Source organism: Pediculus humanus, genomic scaffold, assembly GCF_000006295.1.
Source record: "Pediculus humanus corporis 1103172108248 genomic scaffold, whole genome shotgun sequence".
Taxonomy (NCBI): Eukaryota; Metazoa; Arthropoda; class Insecta; order Psocodea; family Pediculidae; genus Pediculus; species Pediculus humanus.
Genome location: NW_002987817.1, coordinates 367,286 through 392,809, shown reverse-complemented (window position 1 = coordinate 392,809; position 25,524 = coordinate 367,286). Strand labels below are relative to the sequence as shown.

The 25,524-nt window shown below is 26.0% G+C and overlaps 6 protein-coding genes across 6 annotated transcripts; 2 read left to right on the top strand and 4 right to left on the bottom strand.

The window, feature by feature from the left end:
* Positions 1 to 403: 403 nt before the first annotated feature.
* Phum_PHUM465870 (Stathmin, putative) lies at positions 404 to 2,044 on the top strand (the record flags this gene model as incomplete). The annotated part of the gene is made up of 6 exons (XM_002430133.1): positions 404 to 449; positions 546 to 712; positions 805 to 996; positions 1,200 to 1,340; positions 1,596 to 1,613; positions 1,958 to 2,044. 6 exons carry the CDS (start codon positions 404 to 406, stop codon positions 2,042 to 2,044), a joined length of 651 nt encoding a protein of 216 aa, XP_002430178.1.
* Positions 2,045 to 3,423: 1,379 nt separating this feature from the next.
* Phum_PHUM465860 (zinc finger protein CCCH-type with G patch domain protein, putative) lies at positions 3,424 to 5,658 on the top strand (the record flags this gene model as incomplete). Its single annotated transcript, XM_002430132.1, has 8 exons — positions 3,424 to 3,445; positions 3,608 to 3,618; positions 3,659 to 3,841; positions 4,004 to 4,392; positions 4,712 to 4,881; positions 5,028 to 5,182; positions 5,259 to 5,379; positions 5,480 to 5,658. 8 exons carry the CDS (start codon positions 3,424 to 3,426, stop codon positions 5,656 to 5,658), a joined length of 1,230 nt encoding a protein of 409 aa, XP_002430177.1.
* Positions 5,659 to 6,101: 443 nt separating this feature from the next.
* Positions 6,102 to 6,769, bottom strand: Phum_PHUM465850 (60S ribosomal protein L23, putative). Its single transcript, XM_002430131.1, has 2 exons — positions 6,535 to 6,769; positions 6,102 to 6,335 (listed from the first exon to the last, which is right to left on the bottom strand). The coding sequence occupies exons 1-2, from the start codon at positions 6,757 to 6,759 to the stop codon at positions 6,138 to 6,140; spliced, it is 423 nt and encodes a 140-aa protein (XP_002430176.1). The 5' UTR covers positions 6,760 to 6,769; the 3' UTR covers positions 6,102 to 6,137.
* Positions 6,770 to 7,183: 414 nt separating this feature from the next.
* Phum_PHUM465840 (ubiquitin conjugating enzyme 7 interacting protein, putative) lies at positions 7,184 to 9,232 on the bottom strand (the record flags this gene model as incomplete). Its single annotated transcript, XM_002430130.1, has 8 exons — positions 7,184 to 7,227; positions 7,328 to 7,391; positions 7,474 to 7,617; positions 7,692 to 7,970; positions 8,050 to 8,161; positions 8,241 to 8,401; positions 8,491 to 8,930; positions 9,004 to 9,232. 8 exons carry the CDS (start codon positions 9,230 to 9,232, stop codon positions 7,184 to 7,186), a joined length of 1,473 nt encoding a protein of 490 aa, XP_002430175.1.
* A 1,323-nt stretch (positions 9,233 to 10,555) lies between these two features.
* Positions 10,556 to 11,898, bottom strand: Phum_PHUM465830 (uncharacterized protein; the record flags this gene model as incomplete). The annotated part of the gene is made up of 2 exons (XM_002430129.1): positions 10,556 to 10,596; positions 10,878 to 11,898. 2 exons carry the CDS (start codon positions 11,896 to 11,898, stop codon positions 10,556 to 10,558), a joined length of 1,062 nt encoding a protein of 353 aa, XP_002430174.1.
* Positions 11,899 to 15,506: 3,608 nt separating this feature from the next.
* Positions 15,507 to 22,901, bottom strand: Phum_PHUM465820 (uncharacterized protein; the record flags this gene model as incomplete). The annotated part of the gene is made up of 6 exons (XM_002430128.1): positions 15,507 to 15,860; positions 15,928 to 16,101; positions 16,350 to 16,495; positions 16,633 to 16,957; positions 19,050 to 19,183; positions 19,574 to 22,901. 6 exons carry the CDS (start codon positions 22,899 to 22,901, stop codon positions 15,507 to 15,509), a joined length of 4,461 nt encoding a protein of 1,486 aa, XP_002430173.1.
* Between the last annotated feature and the right edge of the window lie 2,623 nt (positions 22,902 to 25,524).

The window sequence follows — 25,524 nt, the reverse complement described above, 5'->3', positions numbered from 1 at the left end:
TATTTTGTCCCCCTAAAAAAAAAAAAATCTATATATATATATATATATATATATATACATATATTCCCCTAATATTATACTTGGTAAATGTAAAAATTTTTATATCTGATCAAGCTCCCTAATTCTATTACTTATTAAAACATTCCCTATATTTTTGAACATTCCTGTATTATTAGTCTAAACTTTTAAATTTAAAATAAATAAATTTATTTGCCTTTAATTTAAAGTTAAATAAATTTATTAAAATACCCACAGTTCAGTTTTTGCATTTTTTTTTTAAATAAAATTATTCATCATCGGTTAATTTCTTCATTTACCATATTCCGTAAATATTTTCGTTTTTTTTTGTTATGATTATTTTACCCAAAATTGATTTAAATATAGAAAATTAAAAGGATTTTTAATGTTTTCAGAATATTACCTGTCATGCACGACAAAAATCGATATCCGTACAAAATTATTTTTTTTTTTTAAATTACTCAATGCAACATTCTACAAGATATTTATTTGTTTTTTATTTGAAATTTATTATTTTTTTGTTTCAGATACTGAAGTTCGATGTCAGGAAAGCAGTAAAGGAGGAATGTCATTTGAGTTAAGACTTGCTGATCCTGTTGTATTAACCCCTCCTAAAAGACCACTTTCCCCACCTAAAATTGTTTCAGTAGCTGATATTGAAGAAAAGTTAAAAGCAGCAGAAGACAGACGAAAAGTATTATTTTTTTTTTTTTTATTTATCCAAAAAAAAAATTATTATATTCATATTAATTCTCTCTGTGATCAAAAAAATTTTTTTTTTTTTAGTCATTAACTGCAAGTCAGGTAGCAATTTTATCAGCCAAGTTAGCTAAAATTGAAGATGCACGAAAGAAATATGATGAACAAGAAAAACAATTTATACAGCAAACAGAAGAGGCATTGAAGCAAAAAATAGCTTCTTATGAAGAAAATCGCGAATCTCATATCAATGATCTTAAAGCGAAGCTTAAGGAACATGTATGTTTCCTATAATAAATCCTCTACCATTAATCAATTTTTATACAAAAAGTTTATTTTCTCCTTAAAGCTAAAAAAAATTTCTCCCCTTGTCAATTAAAATTGTTTATGCATCAGATTTGAGTTAAACTATATGTGTGTGTGTGTATTTTTTCTTTTTTTATATGTTTACCCTAATATTTAAAAAAAATTGATTATTTTAGTTAGAAGGAGTTGAAAAAACTCGTTTAAATTTGGAACAACAAACGGCTGAAGTGGCGGCATCAATACAAGAAAAACTTAAATCAGCTGCTAATCAAAGAGATGAAAATTTAAAAAAAATGTTGATAAAATTAAGGGAACATGTGAGTATTACATTTTACATAAAATAATTTAAAATGTTGTTAACAATAATAAGCAACACTAATCTGTTATTATAATCAGATGGGTAAGTAATTAACACAATTTAAATTTAAATTTTTTTTTTTTTGGTTGTTTCATATTTTAATTTTACACACGTTTTATTATTTTATTTATTTTTATTTTATTTTACTAGTCAGCATAAAATTTTTTGTTGTTGTTGTTGCTTTGCTATTATTTTTATTTTACTGCTTATTTAGGAGGAACAAACTAAAAGAGTTAGAGAAATAAATCAGAAAAATTAGGAAATTTAAAAATCAAATAGGAAATAAACTTTTATCAGCTAAAGCACGACGTTTATCAATTGAGGATGCTTTAAAACAAAAATTAAAAATTCGTGTAAGTATTTTACTATGAAAATTAATTTATTCGTATGAATACAAATTTATAGACGAAAATCATCTACATAAGGTTTGTAGACATTTAAAAAAAAAAAAAAATTTATAAATTTTCCCATTTAAATTTTGATTAAAATTTATTTTAACTAATATATTCGAGGTAAAAAATTTAAAAGTTTCATATGAAAATTAAAATAATATTTTTTATTTTTTTTTTTTTTTAGGAACAAAGAGTGGAAATGGTTCGTCAAAAAAATAAAGATAAATGTTTAAGCAAAGAACTTGAAACAAACACAGCATCTCTTGTTTAAACAAGTTTTACATTAACAATATATATATATTTTAATAAATTTGTATTTGCTGCTTGAAAAAAAAAAAAAAGAAAAAAAATTTAATTTCGCGCTCAAAATTAAATTATTTATTTTTTTTTTTTTTTATGTATTGCACAACAAGAAATAATAAATTTTTACATTTTCACCTTATCACGAATTTTTTTGGCTAATGAAGAAGATATAAATTAAAAAATTACCAGCTTACATTTTTTTTTTTTGTTAATAATAATTATTATCATTTGTTTTATTTATATATTATTATTATTTTTTAAAAAATTCAATGTGTATTTTTTTAAAGAAATTTTTCTCTTAAAATTATTGGAATATTAAGTGAGTAATTCAAATGAAGACTAAAATGAAATGAATTAAATTTATTTTTAATATATTTTATGTATTTTTCAAATTAAAAAAAAATTTTTTTAAAATAGTTTTTACATTATTTTAAAAAATTATGTTATTTATTAGGTTTAATTATCAATATGAGTTTTTTATTATACTAATTTTAATTATTATTTTATTTTAACTTTATATTAATTTCTTTATGGTAATTTTAATATTTCAATTAATTTTTTAAATTTAAAGTTTTGGAAATTTAATTTTAATAAACAATTAGTACTAATAAGAAAATAAGTTATGTATCTCACTTTTTTATTATTAAATGGTTATGTTTTTTTTTTAATATTGATAATGATAATAATGTTTTTTTTTAATTAGCTTTTTGCAAATAATTTATATATAATTAAACTATTTTTTATATATGAGCTTTATAATAAATCAGTTTAAAAATTTACATTTTTTTTATTATTTATGGTTTTTAATTACCAATTTCCTTTAATTTTTTTTATCTTTAGTTTATTTTAAAATATAAGTATAATATAAGTATATTTTACAATATAAGTATAAATATATTTTAGTAAAAAAATTAAATTTTCAGTTTTTCAATTGATTTTCCATAATATTATCAAACAATTCAAAACAATAATGGAGTTGAATTAAGTTTTCCATGGATGTAAATCGATTACTTTATTTAATAAAATTAATTTTTGATTCTTTTGGAAATGATTTTACATGGCATTCAATAAATTTTAAATTTTATAACCTCAATAAAAAAAAACCATATTAAATTGCTTGTTGTTCCCACGTATTTGTGACAGCCATGAAGAGAGCCATAGATTACATGGAGGAAAATTAAGTATAAGTTTTCTAGTAATTATTTATGGCTTTTAATTAAGTAAATCAAATTATGTATATTTATTACATAAATTTTTTTAAGTCAAATATTAAAATATGAAATTTTATGTAAATAATTATTTGCAAAACTGTTTTATAAAAGAACGTTATATTAGTTATTGTTTTCAATGGCTCTTTTTCAATGTCAAAGTTAACATATAGCATGTTTTTCATAGAAAATTGATGTATGTATAAAAAATTTTTAATTATTGAAATAATTTTCAAAAATATTTATTATGAATACCACAGAAGACGAAATTTGTGAGTACAAATCTCAGGTAAAATTTTTACTTTTTTAATGATAATGTATAGTAAAATACAGTGTAAAATAATAGGTTTAAAATTGTAAATTTTTCTTTTCAGTTAGATCAAGTTCAAAAAGCTATTTCTGAATTACCTGATGGGCCTGAAAAGCAAAGTCTTTTAACTTTAGAGTCAGATTTAAAAGAGCTTATAGCTTTATCTAATAATTATTTTAGTGAAAATTCCAATCTAAACACTGAATCTCAAAATGATTTATTATCGGAAGAATATAAAATTTTTAAGGTAATTTTTATATCGACTTTTATTTTGGAATCCTGAATGTATGATCACACAAATCGAAAATGTTTAATATTGATTTATAAGATTTGAATTCACATATTTGAAGAATGACTATGTTTTATTTCTAATATAATATTTGTTTTTTTAATTTTTTATATTGTACAGGCTGAGTTAGCAGAATTAGATTCTGAGACTACAGAAAACGATGAAAAATGTTCAAAACAAGAAACGACTAGTAATATTTTAAATTTATTACCTAAGGAACTTGAAATTACTGATCAAAAAGATTTACTCGGAATGAAATGTCAAGCTCCTTACATTTACAAATGGACAAATAATGTTACATACCATAATGCAGTTGTGTCTCACATCCCTGAAAGCATTTACCCATTAAATTCAAATGAAACCAAAGTTAAAGTAATGTTTACAAATCCAACTCATAAAGAGATGCTACCATGTCCTTATTACCTCAAGGGAGATTGCAAATTTGATGATGAAAAATGCAAATACTCGCATGGCGAACTAGTTTTAATAAGTAGTTTAAAAAAATATAGGTACGAACATTTTTCATTATCTACAAACAAATAATAATTTTCTGATTTATTACTGATTAATGTATAGATAAATTGGCAAATGTATGCATATATATGTATATAATAATTAAATTAGTCAATATTATCATTAAAAATAAATGTAAATCTGTTAAAAATTTTATTATATGTATATGTATGTATGACTTAATTAAAAAATTAATATTTTTTACTTTGAATTGCTTTTTTATATGTACTATGGTAATAATGATTAGTTTTGCTTATTTTTACTTTTCATAAATTCACTAAAATTAATGTCTAAAATCTGGATTTGCTGTTTCAGGGAACCAATATTTTCTAGAATTTCCAAGGGATGTCAAGTATTGGCAAAACAAAGTGATGAACTATGGCACAGAGCTGTTGTTATAAATGTAAAAGAGGACTTGTGCCAAGTTAAATTTGAATTCAATAGTACAGAAAGTGAAATACCTTTACATAATATTTTACTACTCGGTAATGTTATTTAATTGACCAAAATTTTGAAATAAAAAATTATTCTCGAATTCATAAAAATAATTAGTAAATAATTTTTATGTATGTGTAATGAATTTTTTAATGTATAACTAAAAAGTTTTTTATTTATTTTTTTGATTTGTTAGATTCAAATTATAATAGTGGAGAACTTTCTATGAGTGATTCTGAGAGTAGTGATGACTTAGAATATGATACAGACGATGAGAAAAAAATCACAATTCAAAGAATTTTAAATAGTCCTTCAGTATCTGCTTTAGGAAGTTGGGAAAAGTATACTAAAGTTGGTTTTTTTTTTATTTTACTCATAATAAAATATGATTAAATGTAAGTAAAATATTTTTTTAAAAAATTTTTAGGGTTTTGGATCAAAAATAATGGCGAAAATGGGCTACATTCATGGTTCAGGACTTGGAAAAAATGGTTTAGGTAGAGTTGATCCAGTTCCTGCTACAGTTTTTCCTCCTGGAAAATCACTAGGTAATTAAGAAATGTGATCATGAGTTATTATTGCTTTATAATTAATATGTATATATATGTTTTATTATTACAAAGAATTTTGTAACTTTTTCTTTTATAGATCATTGTATGATTTTAAGGCAGAAGGCAGGAAATGATGTTGATTTGTTTAGGGTTGAAAGAAAAATGAAAAATTTACAGAAGAAACACAAAGCAAAATTGAAAAAAGCTTATGAAAATGAGAAAAAAAAGAGGAAACTGATATTTTTGCTTTCCTCAACAGAAGACTACATCCTGTGAATGATATACCTTCAACAGAAAAAGAGGAAACACTTAAATGCAAAACTACAAGAAATTTAAATGTGACACATTTGAAGTTGTCAGAGGAAATTAAAAAGATTGAGAAAGAAGTTCAATCATTAAATCAGTCATTGGCAAGGCACAAACCTTTATCACACAATCATAATATTATTAAAGGCAAGTAGTTTATGTAACTTTAACAAAAGGTTTTTGAGTAAGATTAATAATGGAAGGTTTTCATATTTATTTTACAGAGAAACTGATGACAAAAGAAAAAAAACTTTCACAATTGTATGAATCTGAAAAGAATGTCAAGAGAGAACAAGATCAAAGAAGAGACAGACAGAAGTTAACAATATTTTAATGAGGTAATAAATATAAATTTAAGGAACATTAAATGTAAATATATATGAGTAATTGAAGAGAAAAAAAAAAAACTCTTTGAACAAATAAATTTTATTTAAAATTGCTGTTGTTAATTAAGCTATACTAGAGGCATTACTAGCAATCCTAGGCCACAAATCAGCACATTCCTTAGCAACTGGTCCAGTGATAGCACTTCCTTTCATTTCTCCCTTGTTGTTGACTATAACACCAGCATTATCCTCAAAGTATATAAAAACCCCGTCCTTCCTCCTAAACGGTTTCCGCTGTCGAATAACGACCGCAGGCATTACCTACAAAATCAATTGAAACTTACTTTAGTTCATATAACCCATTAACAATTAATGTTTAAGGCTTAAATAACAATTTGTAAAACATTAGAAAATACACATTGACAATGTCATGCTACATTTCGAAACCATACATCACTGTGAATTACAAAAATTAAGCTCTAGGTTGTAGAAATTTTGGTTTTTAAAAAAACAATTTTACCTTTTTCCTTAATTCTGGTTTTCCCTTTTTAACAGTTGCCACAAACATGTCACCAGAACCAGCAGCAGGAAGCCTGTTCAGCCTTCCTTTAATTCCTTGCACGGCGATAACATATAAATTTTTGGCTCCTGTGTTGTCTGCACAATTTATAACTGCACCAACAGGCAAACCGAGCGATATTCTAAACTTCGCTCCTGCTGAACCTCCACGTCCTCTTTTGGACATGATGCTTCAATTTCTTCAGGATGTTGAATAAGACCTCGTGTTGTATTCTCTGCTTTAGCTTCCGTCATAGATATTTTATATTACTCTATGACGCGGCAAATTTACTATTGATTTACGTTTTGAATTAGCAAAATAGAGCCTTTAATTTTAATTTTTTTTCTATCTATGGAAATGCAAACATTTTATAAATCAGGCAAAATCTAACATTACTAACCATTGGAGAATCGCTACTAATTGAGAAAATTATCATAAGCTTTAGTAAGTTCTTTGTATTTTACACATAATTAATTATCGCTATTTATATAATGAACAGTAAAAATGATTTATTTTAAATTTATAAAAAATGAAGTTTTAAAAATTCTGTGTATTGTTGTGGGTTCCTCGTAATTCTACATTATTATTGTTAATCTTAAGTAATAATATTTTAATTACTCGGTTTAGGTTTATGTAAATTATCAGTTAGATCAACTAATTTAAAAAAAATTTATTATTTATTTTTATTAAGGTAATTCAGTATAAAATTATTTAATCAATATTAGATATTAGATATTTTAATGGCAGTAATTACATTTAGGATGACATTTAATTCCTTTTACCCCACATTTACATCCACCTGAAGTATCACCTTTTCCCTAAAAAAATAAAAAATATTCTACTAAGAAAAATTATATATCAAGTTAATAAATATCAATGATAAAATGAAAAGTAACTAACCCCAGGTCCCCATCTAAAACCTCTTGTTACCCAACAAATCTCAGTCTTACACATAGAACATTTTAACCAGTCGCATCCCCATTTTTTCATAACAATAATTTGGCATTTTGGACAACTCATTGCTTCTCCTTTAGCTACCATTTCCTAAAACATAAACATTTTTAAATAATGTTATGGAATACCACCTACCCTCTCTTGTCGTTATTTATTTTTCTTACTTCTAATACGAGTCTAGTTTTTTTTGCATCTGCATCTGTTTCAGAGTCATTTTTCATTTTTTCTTGATATTGCCTACAATTCATTCCTGAATGTATTGCATGACAAGTGAGACAATTATTATAATTGCATACAGGACATAAAAATTCATTTAAATTATCTTCATATATACACCATCCTTTACAATCTGGTGTCTTACAATGGAAAGTATTTTCTATTTTGTTTTCAGCTTCTTTAACTGATTTCGCTAAATGTTGATCGAAAACTTTTTGAGGTACCAACTAAAATTAATAATAAGTTTTATTTTAAATTAATTTTTAAAAAAACAAATTAATGAAATGTAATAAAAATTCAACTTACTCCTTTTATTTCTCTCTGTTGCAAAACGCTTGTACAGCTGTAGGTTTCATCTATGTAAGGACATTTAACTTCAGCATCTTCGCTAAATTGTACAGTTTCAATTAAACATTCTCTGTTTGAAAAAGAAACAATTTTTATAATTAAACTTATTTATTTTGCTTTTTATTAAAAATTTTGTTTTGATTTTTCACCTGCAAAATGTGTGAAGACAATCTTTGAGAATAATTCCTTGACCAGGCAAATAATCCATTAAGCAAATTGTACAGTTGAAAGGTTCTACATTAGGTACAAGATCCGAATCTTGTAGTTCGACTAATTTTTTATAGTGCAAATCATTGTCAGATTTAATTTTCTGATTGTGAAATTCATCCTGGAAATTATATTTTAAAATTATATATTAAGATCATTATTACTCATTTACATTATTTAATCAATTATTACTTTTTCTTTTGTTGATGATAACTCAGGTCCATTATTTTCAGGTTTTTCTTGGTTCACGAATGTTTTAGAATTACAAGGTACACTCTTTACCCCAACATTTTTATTTTCACTTAAATTATTTCCTGAGTAGTTTAAATTTTTAGGCGATTTAATTTTTTGTTTTTCTCCAAAATTTTTATTAAATATTTCAACTCTTTTTTTAACATTATTTTCAGTCATTATTTTAGGTACTTTGTCAAAATTTTGTACAAAATTTTCCTTTTTATCAACGTGAAAATTTTTTGTGACTTGTTTGTCTGATGATGACTGTCTTTCTTCGTTTGCATTAAAATTTTCTTCATTTTTTCCCTGATTATCTTCAGGTTTTTCTTTTAAATCCAACGTTTTATTTACCTTGATTTTTTCGTTTTGTTTTTGTGTTGTAGTATTTAAAGTTTTATCTGAAAATTAGAAAAAAAAAATTAATTTGAATTTTTTTCCCTTAAAAATAATAATAATAATTGGTAAACTAACCGGGATCAATTAAATAAAGAAAAATTGATGTGAAATCATGTTTTACGCCATCAGATTCGAGTGTTTTGTTATCATCAACAGCCAAAGTTTTTCCTAAAATCCATCTTTGTATGTTTACAGGTATCCCTAATTCTTTATGAATTTTTTCTTTTAATTGTAAAAGTGTCATCGTCGGTGAAACTTTGATTTGTATCGGTCCTTGATGTGAGTCCTTATTTTCCACGTACATATCTAAGCTAGAAATTATTTTTAAATTATTTATTAATTCTTATGAAAAACACTTTTCATTGTAATTTAAATTTTTTTTAATATTTAAATTGATCATGATGATGATGATGATATGTTAATATAAAAGTAGGATTTATATAATTATTCTAATAATAAGGGCTTTAGGATATATTGAAAAAAAAAATAGATTTTAGGTAATCATATAAAAAAATATATTTAATTAAATAAATATAAGATATTATTAAGGTTTAAAAGCAAAAAAAAAATAGAAAAAACAATGACGACTTACACAATTTTTAAATTTTCTGGCGTTAATTTATCCGTTAAATCCGTTGTTGTTTTGTTTAAATTAATTTTCATTAATGCCAATTTTTTTGCCCAAACGACAGCATCATCATAATTATTATTATTATTTAATATGGCTTCTTGTAATTTTTCCAATGTTTCATCTACTTCAACTTCATTCATTTTATTTGTTTTTGCAATGAGTTTAATATCGGATTTGAATTTTAATAAATTTTCCGGTTTCTTCAATTTCTTAATCAATTCATCAAAATTTTCATTTTTTTCGAAAGGTGTGGAAGGTTCCGTATTTGATAATAATGATTTTTGTTTTTCGATTTTAGAATTTTTTTTCAAATCGTTTTCACGGTTTGATGTTTGTGGGATTTGTTCAAAATTTTCTTTTTTATTTTTATTATTTTGGTTCGAAATTGCATCGGATTGAGTTGAAGTTGAAGGAATCGATGAACGATCATCATTTTTTTTTATTATAATATCTTCTAAAATTGTTGTTTTTGTTATTACATAAGCTTCGATTGTTTTTGTAGTAGGTTTTTCAATTTCGGTTTTACTTTTGAAAATTTCCGAAGAATTTTTAGAATCTTGTGATTTTTCATTATTTTCCATATGAAAATCTTTCGTTTCTTTTTCATTATTGGAATTTATATCTACCGTACCTGTAAATTTTTTAATTTCGATTTTATCTTTATTATTAAATTTATTTTGATCGATTTTCGATTGATGCTCTTCAATTTTTGATAATAATTTTTGCCTTTCGTTTAAATTCTCTGAAATTTTACCCTTTGATAATAAATTTTTATCATTTGTATTAAATAAAAATTTTGGTTTAACCGAACTGCATATTTCACAAAAAACTCTCCAGCCGGGATTTTCCAGAGTGCATTTCGAACAAACCCAAGGATCACTAAAATAAAGGATTTCATTGTCTTTTTTTAATTTATTTTCATTTAAATTATCTAATTTTAATTCTTTATTTTTTTCATTTTCATTCAAATCATTTTTGTTTTCCGTTAAATTTTCTTCATTTTCCGAGTCTTTTATCGGTGATTTGACCATTTTTCCCTTTTCTTCAATAATGTTTTCATTCTTGTTTTTTTCTGGTGTAAAATTTTGAAAATATATTTGATTGCCTTTTTCTTCTTTTATTTTCTTTTCTTTTTCTCTCTGTTTATTTTTAATAATTTCTGCTGCTTCCTTATCTAATTCGCTAATATTTGTCAATATTGATATTTGAGATTTTCTCTTTTCTTGTTTTTTTTTTTTATCATCTCTTTTATCAATTTTAGAAAATATATTAAATTTATTATGATTATTTTCTAATAAAAGACTTTTTCTTATATTACCAGATTCGAAAATTCCTTTCTCTGAATTTTTATTTTTGTTTTTTTCACTTCCTTTATTTAAATCTTTTGGATTTCTTTTATACCAAGAACGTAATGAAAGTGGAGACGTTGATAAATCTTCATCTTTTCTTAAATCAGTTTTATTTGGTTGATGAACATTTGAAGGATTCGCTGTTGTCCTGTCGTTTTTTTTCTCGTCTTTACCATCATCATCAATTTGGTTAGTTTTTGTCTTTGTTGTTGTATTTTTACTATGATTTTTTTTTTCTGAAGGTGGAGGAGGAGCTGGTTTTTTCTTTTTATTATAATTTTGATTCTCTGGATTGACTTTTTGTAAATTTGGATATAATGAATAATTAACCGAAGGTGGTAATGGTGCTTTTCTTTTTCCTTGAACGTGGCTGTAGGTATCTCCTTTTTTATCCTTACAAGAATCACTTAATGTTCGTCTTCGATACGTTTGAACATCATTTTTTTCATCTTCGTATTTGCTTTCACGTTCTAATGTTGTTGGCAAACTATTTTCACGATTCAAACGAGGTGGACCTGGAGCTTTACGTTTTTTTTTCTTTTCTTTGTTTGTCTCTACGTTGGCTGATGAATTTTCATCATTGAGAAAATTCGTATAAAAATTTTCATCTCTTTCCAAATCTAATAAAGTTGATGGCGGAGCCGAAGGTTGATAGTTAATTGAAGGTATATAAGCAAAACTTCTTACTGTTTGAGTACTAAATATGGTATCTAAACTTTCCGTGCTCGAATCTTTTTTTTTGTCGAATAAAAAAAATGCCGGAGCTGAGGATTCTTTTAAATTTTTCGATGAATTTCCTGATACATTTTTATTCTTTTTAAACCATTTCCAAAATGAAAAATGTTTTTTTTCCTTTGAATTTATTTCAAAATCAGAATTTTTAAATTCTCCATCTAAAAGTTCTTCTAATTGTTTTTGGGTTATGCTTGATAGTGTGTCACTTTTACTGTCAGAATCTTCTTCGTTGACTGGTTTAAAATTTTCAGCCATATTGTTTGAAAATTCAATAATACTGTAATTTCACTTATAGTTTATTTTTAAAAAATTTCTTTTTTGTTTAAACAAGAAATAGTAACTTATAAACAAATTTTTTACTTATTTAGGTACATCACCTTTTTTATTTATAGAAAAAATAAAAACAGAATAAATCAAAAAATATTACAGATTTATATATATAATTTTTATTGTTTTTCTATATTGCAAAAAATAATGATTATAAAAAAAAATTTATTTTTTAAATCCTTGATTTTTTTTTTTTTGATTCAAAATAATATAAAAACAAATTTAAATTTTCTATGATTTCAAATTTTTTTTATATTTAGTCTTTTATAAACAAATATATTTTAAACTTTATAAAACTTCTTATTTTTTGAAATAATTTTAAAATAAAAATTAAAACTTTGCAATTATTAACTCATAGAAAACAAAAACAAAAAAAAAAAAAAGTAACAAAACATATAGATTTAAATTTAAAAACTGACTAAGTAGTATGAATATGCTTTTATTTTAATTTATAAATTTATTGGCAGGAGACCAATGTCTAAAAAAAAACTCATGTTACGATTTTTTTTTGCTTAGTGATTCTCCTCTAAGTCAATTTTTTTTTTTTTCTTCTCAAATTAGCCATTTTCTTAAATTGAATATATATATAAACTTTTTCTACAGTTCATATAGTTATGTTTTATTAAAAATATAAATTAAAAAAAAGAATTACAAATATTAATAAGATTTTTTATTTTGTCTGAGTATTAAAAAATTATTTAGTTTCAATTATTTTAGCAAATACTATTTTTTTAAACTTTAATTACAGTAATTAATAATTTTAAATGTAATTACATGAAAATAAATGCTATGATTTTAAGCACTAATAATTATCAGTGCCTATATTTAGTAGTTTATAAAGATTAAGATTAAACTAAATAAATAGAAATAAATAAAGTAATTATTTTAATGATAACATATATTGCACATATGAATAATATAATCCCTTTTTAAGAAAAGCATGATTGTAATAAAAAAATTGTTTTTTGTAACTTACTTAAAATTTGTGCATTGCAGATTCGCCATATTATTAACCGTTTACGCGCCATGTTTCTTCGAGCCAATATTTATAATAAAAATATTACACTATAAAAATATCTATGATTTATTGCGATAACTTCATAGCGAACTCTAATTACATCAAGATTTTATTTATTTTAAATATTTTAAAAAAAACGTAATTTTAAATCATTACTTGCATTAATTTTGTGAACTAAATTCGTTATTATATTCACCTTATTTATCCCATACGTTAATTCTTCTATAAATTGTACGTTCTAAAACATTTCGCGCCCAGTTTATCTTAGAGTAAATAAATAAAATAAAATTTTACTTTATGATCAAACGCGGCAAACTGTTCAATGTGTTTAAACATTCTGTGAAGGGTAAATATAGTTATTGTTTTTATATAAGAAAAATAAATTTGAAATAAGTGAATTGATTAATAATGAAACCTACTGCTGTCGCCGATGAAATGTTTCCCGAAGGAGCCGGTACCTATGTGGATGCAGAAGAAGTAATTAATTTTTTGGGTTGAATTGTGTAATTTTTGTTTTTATTCATTGTCGATTATAATTTGAATATTTTGATTAATTTTAGACTGGCGGTTCTGTTGGGCTTTTAATGGATCTCTCTGCTGTAAATGAAAAAACTGTGCATGATGGGTTTTTCAATGGTAAAATTTATTTTATGATTAACTCATAATTAAATTATTATGATTAATTATCCTTTTGAAAAACTTTGTTTATTTTGATTCACTTTATCTGATTCCACTTCATTTTAGATTTTGATGATCTCTTTGATGATGAAGATTTGATGTGATCCTATTAAAAGCGCGGGAGAGTGCTACTGTTCTCAGTATAAATTAAAATAAAATAAAATGATTTTATTTTGCTGATTGTAACAGTTAAGTAATTTAACTCATTTTATTTTTTTTTATTTCTGTAATGTTTTTGCTAAATTTGTATTATATTTTTGTTATAAGTATTTAATATAATTTTTAAGTGACAAAAAGTAGTGCATTATTTTTATATCACATATTTGTAATGTGCCAGTGAAATTATAATTTTATATAAAGTTATTATTATTCAATATTTAATTTTGTAATCTTTCAATTTTTTGTAATGGGTGACATCATGTTATAAGAGATTTTATTCGTGAAGGTAAGTGAGCTTGATATTTATAAAGGAAATACATTTGGTTGATTATTTTAAAAAAAAACTTGTAATTTATTCAAATATGTGGACTCTGGAAGGTGTTGAGAACATTTTAAATTAAGGGAAAATGTTTTTGTGTAATCTCAATCACTAGTTTTCATTATTTCTCGGTAAATTTTTCATAGAATATAAGTTTTCATTTACTGTGTTGTCTCCTTGTTTTAAACCTATTTATTAAAATTTAATTTACTAAGGGTTTGTTATTATTTGTTTCCCTAAATATGGTTCTTGCAATGTTTTACAGTTTTAAATGGAAATCGATTTTTGTAAATTACCATAATCATTTCTTCTACGGATTCAATTTATTTTCTCCATTATATAAGTTTTAGCGTTTTTAAATGAAAAGTAGTCATCTAAAAACATCAAATAGAAATTGAATAAAACAATTGCATAAATTATTATTATTTAAAATTAAAAAAAAAAAAGTTTGGTCTACTTATAAAATTTTATGTCTTTAATTCGAAGAGAATAATTTTTATTTTAAAGGTCGAATAATATATATATTGTTCAATGAATATTTGTGAGTTTTTTTTTTTAATTTGAAAAAATAAATAAAAAAATTAAATTTGTTACTAAAAAAAATTTAATATAGGCATAGTAAAACTATAAAGGCGTAATGAGATCTTTTATGTATTTTGTCTTGTTTTTTTTTTTTTTTATGATGCACCACCGAATCACTAAAAGTAATTTTTTTTCTTAAATTCACCATCTCTTAAAATGCTTATTAAATTTATTTAAAACATTTATTTAAAAATAATTTTAAGATAGAAAGGTTATTATTATTATTATTATTAATATTATTTTATATACATTATTTTATTAGCCAAAAATTTTAATTTAAAGTCTTTTTTTTTTTTTTTTAAATTTTCACATTATTTATTAGTTTTATTAACTAATTTTTTTATTTTGATAAGACTAGTTTAATAATAGGAACATTTTCTGCTCCTGCAGAATTCCTTTCTTCCCTTTTAAGGATAATATTCATTCATAAAAGAGTTCTTTTACAATTTTTTTTTTTTAAATATAATTAAATTATATAAATGATTTAAATTTAATTATATCAATTGATTAGTTCATTTAAAATAATAATCATTTTATTTTATATAAACTCCCTAATTAAAATTATTTTCAAAAATTTTCTTTTTTTAAAAAATTATATAAATTATGTTTGAATAAATTTTTCCGTTTTTATATATATATAATATATATATTTATATATTTTTTTATTTAAATTTTTGTATAAATTAAATATATTTTTATGATTTCACTTTTTTTTTCATAACGGTTTTTTTTTTTAAATCGAACCACAACAAAGATATGTTTGGTAATAATAATATAATTTTATGCTGCTAGTCTTTCTCCTCTTTGCGCAGAAGAATGAGACATGCTACCCGTTGGGGATGATGTCTTAATTGTTTCTTCATTTTGATTAATTTTTTTTTCAAAATATGGGTCCCAAACATTACGTGATAAATCGTCGTTCGTCATTTGAATTCCCGAAGGAGTATCTATACGTGGTGATTCTTTAGGAGATGTTAGATTTTCAACAGGGGGAGAACAAGAACCTGGTTGGAATGATTTATCAGGGGTTGCCAATCCTCCAAAGCTAACAATTCCTCCGAATTTATTTCCTGGTTGTATCAAACCATTATTCGGATGATGATTTCCCGTTTGTATGACCGACATTTCACTCAGCTAAAATAAAATTATGTTGTTTTATTTGGAAAATTATTAAATTGATTTCAATTTTTTTATTGAATACCTTTTGTTGAACTCCATTGAGAAACGGTGTTGGAAGATAAGGGTAAAATAAATCTGGTCTTCTTTGAAGAAATTCCGAATCTTTGGGATTGATTGGAATCGGTGGTAAATCAAGAGACATTCTTCGACCTCTTCTTGATGCACCATTACTCCACATGTGAGTGCCCATATGTACCTAAAATCATACGTATAAGGAAAAAAAATTTTTTTTTTATGATTAGATTATTTTCAATGGATTAAAAATATAATTATTTATAATTAATAAAAATTTATAACAAGTTTTTATTTATCGTATCATATTTTAACAGAAAGAAATTTAATAATTTAATTAAAGACTCATTTAGCCATTTCAGAAAACTTAATAATTTTTAAGATTTTCTTTGTCAGACATTTAAAAGGGTGCTTTTACTAGTAATATCATACCTTAAGATTACCCTTTGTCGTGAACGCTTTTTGACATACTGAACATCTGAACGGCTTGTCTCCCGTATGGGTCCTCATGTGAATTTGTAAGGCAGAGGAAGAGGAAAAATTCTTATTGCATACGTGACATAAATGCTTCGGCATGTCTAGAAATAGTAGCACAAACATCACGAATTTAGGAGTTACTTTCTTTTTATTTTTCTGAACGGCAGGAAAAAAAATTAACTAAACATTAAAAGCTGCTGAAATAGAAAGAAAATTTATTGGGTATTGTTTTTCTTACTAGGTTGCCTTTTAGGGACGGGAAGATCACTTTCAGTCGGAGATCTTTTGACGGACACAGGTGTCTCGGGCTCTGGATTTACTGGTGGTGATTCGGGAATTTCTACACTCGTCGGCTTGGGATCCTCTGCAGCTGTCGAATTACTATTGCTCATGTTGCTCATTTCGTTTATTTCATCGTTTCTATTATTTAATGAAATTTGTTGTTGTTGTTGTTGTTGATTGTTGTTGTTGTTTCCATAACTTGTCGGTGATTTTTTATTTTCAAATAAATGAGCTGGCATATCTCTTATTTTGTGCGTCAACATGTGCTGCTTCATATTTCCCTAAAAAAAATTAAGTAGAAGAAAAAAAAATATAAAAATAAAACAAAATACTAATTAATAATAATAATAATAATTGACGATTTCGAAGTAGGCATTTTGACAAAAACAATAATCATTCGGAAGTGACATAATGATAATATAAAGAAGTATACGGTTTTTTTTTTTTCTTATCATATAATATTACTATTCTTACCGGGTGCATCCAATCAGTGGCGTACCCGGGATAAGGTAAACCAATCGGGTTGTTATCATTGATAGGAACGAACTGGAAATTCTCTTTTCTATTTGTTTCGTCATCAAGTTTTTGGTCTTGGATACGCCACTGATGTCTACACCACGGATTCTTATCATCTTTCTGAAAAAATTAATCGCCATGAATATTTGGGAAAAACTTTTCCCTTTCTTTTATTTTCTTTTTTCTAAATAAGTTTAAGGGAACTTTAAATACAAATTTCAAAACAAAACGTTTGGAGATTGTTTCCAATTATGTTGTGATAACAACAATAATGATAATAATAATTTTTGGTGTGTATTTTGGATGTTATTAGTTTTTATAAGTAAAATGAATTATACTTTATGTTGTTATTCATAAAATTTAAAAACCGAAACATGAGTTTTGCATAGTCTGGGTATAAGAAAAACGTTTCAATTGTAAAAAATTCAAATGAAATAATAATAATAATAATAATAAAATTTTTTAATTTTTTTTAACAAAAGAAATTATACGGCAACCTTTGAAATAAATTAATTTTATAATTAACTGTGTCAGACTTAGTTTAAAAAAAAAAAAAAAAAAAAAATTAAATTGAGAGACAAATTTTTTAGCTCCTTGCCAAATAATATTTAAAAAAAATAAATAAAAAGATGGCTTCTTCTAGATAAATGTATTGTTTTAATAATAGTAATAATAATAATAATAAAATTATTTTTAGTCTAATAAATTTTTCGTTTAAGGTTGTTGTTGTTGTTACTTCGTATTAAAAAATTTTTTTTTTTAATTAACTCTGTAATACTATTATTTGCACTGACAATAATAATAATGATAATAATAATAATAAAAGTAATAACGTTTTAAAAATAAAATAAAAAATTCATTTTATGTTTTTAATATTAAATTCTCTTTTTACGTTTGGTTGGCCATTTAATTTTTAAATAAAATAAATAAAAACAACAGACAGGTGTTTTATTAATTATTATTATTATTATTATTATTATTATTATTATTATTATTATTAAAACATAAGACTGATTACATTTTTTATTTGTAGAACGTGAAAATTACAAACACAAAAATTTTTTTTTTATTGGGTCGTACGAAAAAAACAAAACAAAAAAATTAATTTTCGTCTTTCATCCATAAATTTTTTATTTTTTTCATTGTTTTCATTTATATTATTATTATTATTATTATTATTATTATTATTATTACGGGAATTTATTTAAAATAAATAATAATAAAAAATGAAATGAGAGAATAACAGAGAGAAAGAGAGAGAGAGAAAAAGAGAAAAAAAAATTATTTTATTTACGTATGAACGATTCTCGTAATTTGATTTATTATTTATTCATGGGGTCTTTTTTTTTATTGTTTAAATAAATAAATAAATAAACTTATTGTATTTTACAATAAGGATGAGAGGCGGTTACGGTTCGATTTTGATTTTTTAATTTTTATTTTCACTTGAGCTTTATTAAATTTTGGCTTAAAATATTTTTTTTTTTTTTTGGCTTCTCTATTATTTATTAAATTCATTTATTTATTTATTTATTTTTAATATAATAAAGAATTTGGGACATTTTCTAATCGTATTACCATTATTGAAAATCAATACTTAACGTTTTCAAAAACAATTATGTACATATTATCCCAAAAAAATGACTATAATTAGTTTAAAACAAAAGAAAATCATTTTAATTATTTGGTTTGGGAATTTTCCGCCACATGCCCGACAAAATTAATATTAATAATAATAATTTTTTTGCTATTAAAACAAATTTTTTAACTCATGTGTTATTGATAAAAGCATTACTTTAATATTTACTTTAATTAATTTAATTTTTTTTTGTTTAAAAAAATAAGTTTTTTTATTACCTTTGTTGAAAATCCTCTGTCGCAAATGGTGCACTTAAAAGGCCTCTCCTTGGTGTGACTCCTATAATGTATTTCAAGAGCTGAATTACATGCAAAAGTCTTAAAGCAAATGTTGCACGTTGTATTTCCTCGAACTGAAAATAAAAAATAAAAAAACATTTTTTTTTTTTTTTTTAAATATTAATTTAAATTTAAATTTAAATTTAAATTTTACGCCTAGGAAAAAATGGATATTTAAATAAATTATCCGAATTTGTTTTTTTTTTTTTTTTTTTTTTTTTTTTAAAAAAAAAAAAATGTTAATTTTTTTTTTTTTTACACGCGAATCAGTAATGAATAAATAAGATTATCATTATTGTTTAGCATTCGATTTAAGGAACGAAATAATATTTAAATGTGATTCTAAAGTCACGTGACACGCGTATTGAAATTTTTTAATAATTTAATTTTGTGATATTATGTAATGTGATGTTTTTTTAAAAACGATTTAAATTATATTTCGATGGTGAAATTAATGTCACTACCTGCTGGTCCGACGGCCATTCCCAAAGGACTGAATGCTGTCGATGTTAGTACAGAAGAGGTTAACGATGAAAGAGCAGAAGTCATGAGCGGCGAAGGTCCTCCTCCCGGTATGAGTCCCAAATTGGAAAAAATTCCCGTTTGAGGAGGTACGGGACTCGATCTTAATGTCGTCGCCGATCTCGGAGTTAGATCCAATGCTCCTAACGAATTAGATTCGCTATTGGTTGGACTGCTGAGAGTGCGAGATGATGACGGTCGTGGAATATTTAAGGGAGTTTGAGGTTTAGGGGGTGGCGAAGGTGTTCCTCTGTAGTCCGAGTAACTGGGACTTCTCGCTCCTTCTTGAGATCCGGGTGATTTCATACCGTTTATTTGAAACGTTGGAGAACTAGACGGTTTATTAACGGATAAATCTTCTGCCGAACGATTGAGCTGAGTAGGGATGTTTATGCTCGCAACTTGATTTTCAATACTCGTGATGGAAGATGAAAACGGTGGGAATGGAATGGGCGTCGATTCGCTACTGCTAGAAAAATCATCGTCGTCTTCGTCGAAGATATCATCGTCCTGATGGTCGTCTTTTGTCTCCGAATCTCTATCAAAGTCTGACCTCACTCCGAGAGGAAGACCCGATGGTTGCAGACTAGACATGGAAAATCCGTGAGGAAGAAAACTGGGATGAGTAAAAGCTCCGGAACTGGAAAAATCTTTAATTTCAGCTGCGTGAATTTGCTCCGGAGTCAAATCAGTGGGTTCTCCGGTGTGAAGCCTGATATGCTGTTGAAGGACTAGAGCATTTGTGAATTTTTTGTGACAGACTGGGCATTGATGTAACATTCTGATTGGTGGTTTGAGTCTGTGAACACCCATGTGTGTCTTTAGATTTCCTTTGGTTGTAAATGCTCTTCCGCAAATTTTACACCGAAACGGTCTTTCTCCCGTATGAGTTCTGTAATGCATTTGCAGAGCGCTTTTGCACGACAAGACTCTATGACAAATGACGCACTGATTGGGATCTGTTAACTTATGCTCAATGTTATCAACTAATTGTTGGAGTTTATAAGTTTCTGAGGTCTTTGTCACTTCAATTAAACTTTCCCAAGAGTTATCGTTGCTTCCGGGTCTGGGAAGTAATGAATTGTATATCGCTGGGTCTTTGGAAGGATCTATTTCAAGAGAATTCGAACCGGTACCAATGTGAACACTAAAATTATTACTACCGGAAGAATTACTACTATGTGGGGAAATCGAGCCAGGAAACTGTACTGTTTTGACTGCAGTTTTTTGACTAGTAATATCCGATAATTGATTCATTCCTGGACTTTTACTCGATAAATTTTCCGGACGATCATCTGACTTTTCCGCGTCCAAAATACTTCTCTCTTCGAAATTTTCTTCCAAAATGTCCTCATCACTGTACTTGCTATCCATGCTGCATTCATCAAAATGAAGGTTCTGTAAAAAAGTGTTTTTTTCTGATTCACATTTCACCCTATCAGATTGCACTTCTTGACTCGTAATCAGTCTTTTGTTAGGGGTTTCTTTGTTTAAATTTGTCATAATTTCCTCGTCACCAGGCGTAAAATTTTTTTGTAAATTTTCTATTTTATTACCAATGAAAGAGTTCCTCGTGTTACTCATTGAGTTTACGGAACTATCATCTTCAACGGGTGTCTTTGCTCTTTCCAGGTCGTTTGGATAAAGTACAGACACTTTTTCACTTTCTACATCGTTGTATTCTTGTTTTATAACTACCGGAGAATTACTTCTAGACCTGTTTTTGTGTCGTTCGTGAAAATTTTGCTCGTCAGAAGACATGGAGCGATTTAAAGGCTTTGATAAATTTTCCGGCGTATCTTGCTCTTCTCTCGGAGGAAACATTGGTAGGGAAATGATAGGTTTTAATACGTTCGACTCGTGAGATCTAATGGGTGCTAATACCGGCGACGGCCTGGATATGAGTTCGTGGGGTAACGGAGGCCTAAATAAAGTTAATCCCGACGAAGAAAACGTCGGGCTGTCGGTGTAAGGATAGTGTGGCGAAGGGCGATGAGGATGAGGAGGCTGAGTTTGAGGAGGGGGAATTCCTGAGGGTAAACTTTGATTGCTCATTTGGGCCAAAAGAGGCGGATGATATTTATCTAAGTGTTCGGGCACGGGATTAGGATTCATTTTAACATGGGGAAATTTAGATGTGTGCCTCTGAAAATGCACTTTCAGATTTCCTTTGGTCGTGAATCGACTTCCGCATACGTTGCACTTGAAGGGACGCTCACCCGTGTGAGATCGAATGTGAATTTGCAAAGCAGAATCGCTTCCGAAGACTTTTCCGCAATATCGACAACGATGTTTGAAAAAAGGCTCATTGCGCCCTCCCGACAACGGAGACAAAGAATTTTTGCCATTTTTTCGGAAAGCCAATTCGTCTGCTAAATTATTAGCAAGAAGTCCCTGACTGGCGTTATCTAGAACTTCTTGAGCTCGCTTTTGTAGCATTTCTAATGTGTTTGGTTCATTCAATGAAGGTGGGGGGTCATTGTTTGTTATTATAGATGATGCTAAACTAGATGATATCGATGCCATGGCCGTGTGATTAGAAGTCGGAGGAGCTGATTGTATTGGAGATCCTAGTGGCACCGGAGGTTTAGGAATGGTGAGCGGCTGATGCTCAAAGGATGATGATTGCTTATGGCTAGCAGGTACGCATTGTACAGTTGGGGGTGATGTCGGTTCCGGTTCGGTTTTTACCGGTGAGGGAATTCGAATAGGTTTCGAGGAAGTTTGCTGAGCAGGAGGCGCTGCAGGAATCGGAATACCAGAATTAATTGGAAGGTTAGATGAAGAAGATGACGAAGTCGTGTCCTCTTCTTTTGGGTGAACGGTCAAATGATTTTGAAGCTGTTGAATTAGACTTAATTGCATCATTTGTTGTTGTTGCAACGTAAATAAAGTAGACTGCAAAACTGCTAATTCTTGCAAAGCGGCAGGATTGTCTCCATTTGTAGCCAAAGCGGTGGCCGCAAATTGTGCTACTGCCACTTTGGTATTTTGCAATGCTTCTAATGTGACATGACCAGGAACTCCACCGACAGAAAAAGGAAAACCGAGCGACAAGTCATTTTCTTTTTCACCTTCTTCACCCTCAACACTATTATTATTTTCAGCATCCTGTCTTTGCCTCCTAACAACTTCTTGTCTTTTTTCACCTTCTTTACAAAACTCTTCTTCTTCATTTTCTTCTTCTGCAACGTCTTCATTCTCAAACTGATCTCCGTTACAAAATCTGAATTTCGAATTGCAGTCTTTTTGATGTTCCATTAATTTCATTAAAGATGAGATCTCTACCCGGCAGTGGCAGCATACCTGAGGAAATGTCTCGTCCTCTGACGGCGGTGAATTATTAACAATACCTAAAAAAAATAATAATAATAATAAAATCATTACTGTAAAACATTAATGAACGCGTACGGTAATAAACAAGAAAAAATTTTTTTTGATGATATTCGATATATATATAAAAACGTCAGTAACGTATAATATATAAATGTGTAAGAATCCATCGGGTCGCATAAAAAACTATTTATTATTATTATTAATATTTAAATATTTTTTTTATGAAAACTGATCGATAGTTTTTTTTCTAAATTTATGATTAATAATTTTAAGTCTACGTAAAAAAAAAAAAATAATGTGTTGTTAAAAAATTAAATTCCATGATTTATTTAAAACAGGTGATAGAAAAAAAAAAAAAATCGTGTGGCAGTGTCAACTTAGTCGTTTAATAGTTAACCTTTTTTTTTTTTTTTTTTTTTTTAAGAATACCATTGGCAAAATTTCAAAATTTTCCTTTGGCATGTTTGCCAAACGGACTATCACATCCTGCTCAATAATTAAAACCTTGTAAATATTTTCTTAATGTGGCAAAAAAAATTCATAAAAAAAAAAAAATGCACACGCCATTGTTTTAAATAAAAACTTGTAAACTTATATAAACAACCATTTATAACAACAACAACAACAACAACAATTTTCAAATCAGAAAATTTAAAATCAAAAAAAAAAAAAAAATTAATAAATTTACATTTATTTCATATAAAAATAATAATAATAATAACCGTTATTTTTTTTACTTATTTACATAAATTACGTACTTAATTAATTATTAATAGATATTTTTATAAGTTCTTTATTTTGGGTTGATTTAGTTGTTTTTACAAAAATTAAAGTTGTTTTCAGGTATCGGGTATATTTCGATTTAATTTAAAATTTTTTTTTTTTTGTATTATTATGCGAAGAAAATATTACGATAATAATAATAATAATAAATTATTATTATTTATGAGTGGTTACAGGTAATGCAATTGGAGGGAAGAACGCATGTCTGAAGGAGGTTTACGACCATACAATTCATAACTTGTTATGACAAGAGGCGGAGACTTATTTGATTTCACCTCCTTTTTTTCTCTCTTTTTTTTTCTCTCTCTCTCATCTCTTTCTATGTTTCTCTCATCCCTTCTTTTTCTTCTTCTTCTCCTTTTATTAATATCCATATATAAATGTTTTTTTTTTTCTTTTTTTAAATTATGTATTTAAATATTGCTACTTAAATAATTTTTTTTTTTATCATTAATTTATGAAAATGATTTCTCATAATTTTCATACATAATGATGATATTTTATTTACAACAAAAAACATTAAATTTGCAATTTTATATATTATTCAACAAAATAATAATAATAATAACCAGGTATGAAAAAAAAAATAGTGAAACACGTGGTTTTTTTCTAACGCTAAAAATATTTTTTTTAAAAACCCCTTTGGCTCCCTAAAAAATTATTTTTTTTTTAGACGAATAACGGAAAATAATAATAATAATAATAATAATAATAATAATAATAATGAAAAATAGCATATGTTAAATAATCTTTTTAAGACAAAAAAAAAAAATGAATATTAAGTAAAAAAAAAAAGACATAAAAACGTTTGTGTTTAAAAGGGTACGAAATGAATTTGACACAGGAAGTTGAGTAAATCTTTATAGTTTCGCTTACGGTTAGCATGAGATGTAGGAGGTGATGATAAAAAAAAAAAAAAAAAAAAAAAAACGTCAAATTTATGTTAAATGAGTGTTTGGCTTGGGTTTCCCAAATTCTGGAAATAAATGTTCGTTAGAAGGAATGCATATGGCGTTCGTGTTGTTGTTGTTGTTGTTCATTGAGGGGGTAGAAAAAAAAAAAAAAGAGTTCATCTTTCGTTATATTTATATCAATTTTGATACAACCCATACAGATTTAATTCATCTTTTCTAGTATGTATGCGCGTGTTTTTCTTTCATTTTCTCAAAAATCAATTTATAAACATCATTACATACAATCGTGTTTAATTATTTATTTTTTTCTCTCTCCCTCTCTCCCATTCATAAATTTTTCTATTTCTATATTACTTAATTTAAAAGAAAAAGTTTTTTTTTTTTTTATTCAGTTGTGAAAACTTTAAATGACGCCATTTTAAGTTTTTAAAAACAAAAACATAAAGTGAACAACATTTTTTTTTTTTTAATAAAAAAAAATGAATTTTTTTTTTTTTTTTATAAAGTCGTATAGATTCATTTAAAATAAGAAAAATTATTTAAGTTTTCTAATGGAAAGAATGATATAATAATAAATATATATATATATATATAGAAATGATAGTAGTGTATGAGAAGGAAAGAAGTTCCCTAGGGAAGCTTACAAAACTAACCCAGAAAACATAATTCAACTTTACTGCTTTTACCGAGAAAAACTTTTTTTTTTTTTTTCTTATGTATTTATAGAATTCAACCCTGGTTGAGTAGTAAAAATATTGTATTGCTTTTCTTTTTTTCTTTCTTTCTTTCTTTGTTTTCTTCATGTGGAAAGAAAAACAAATAATAATAATAATAAAAATAATAATAATTTCACTGGTCAG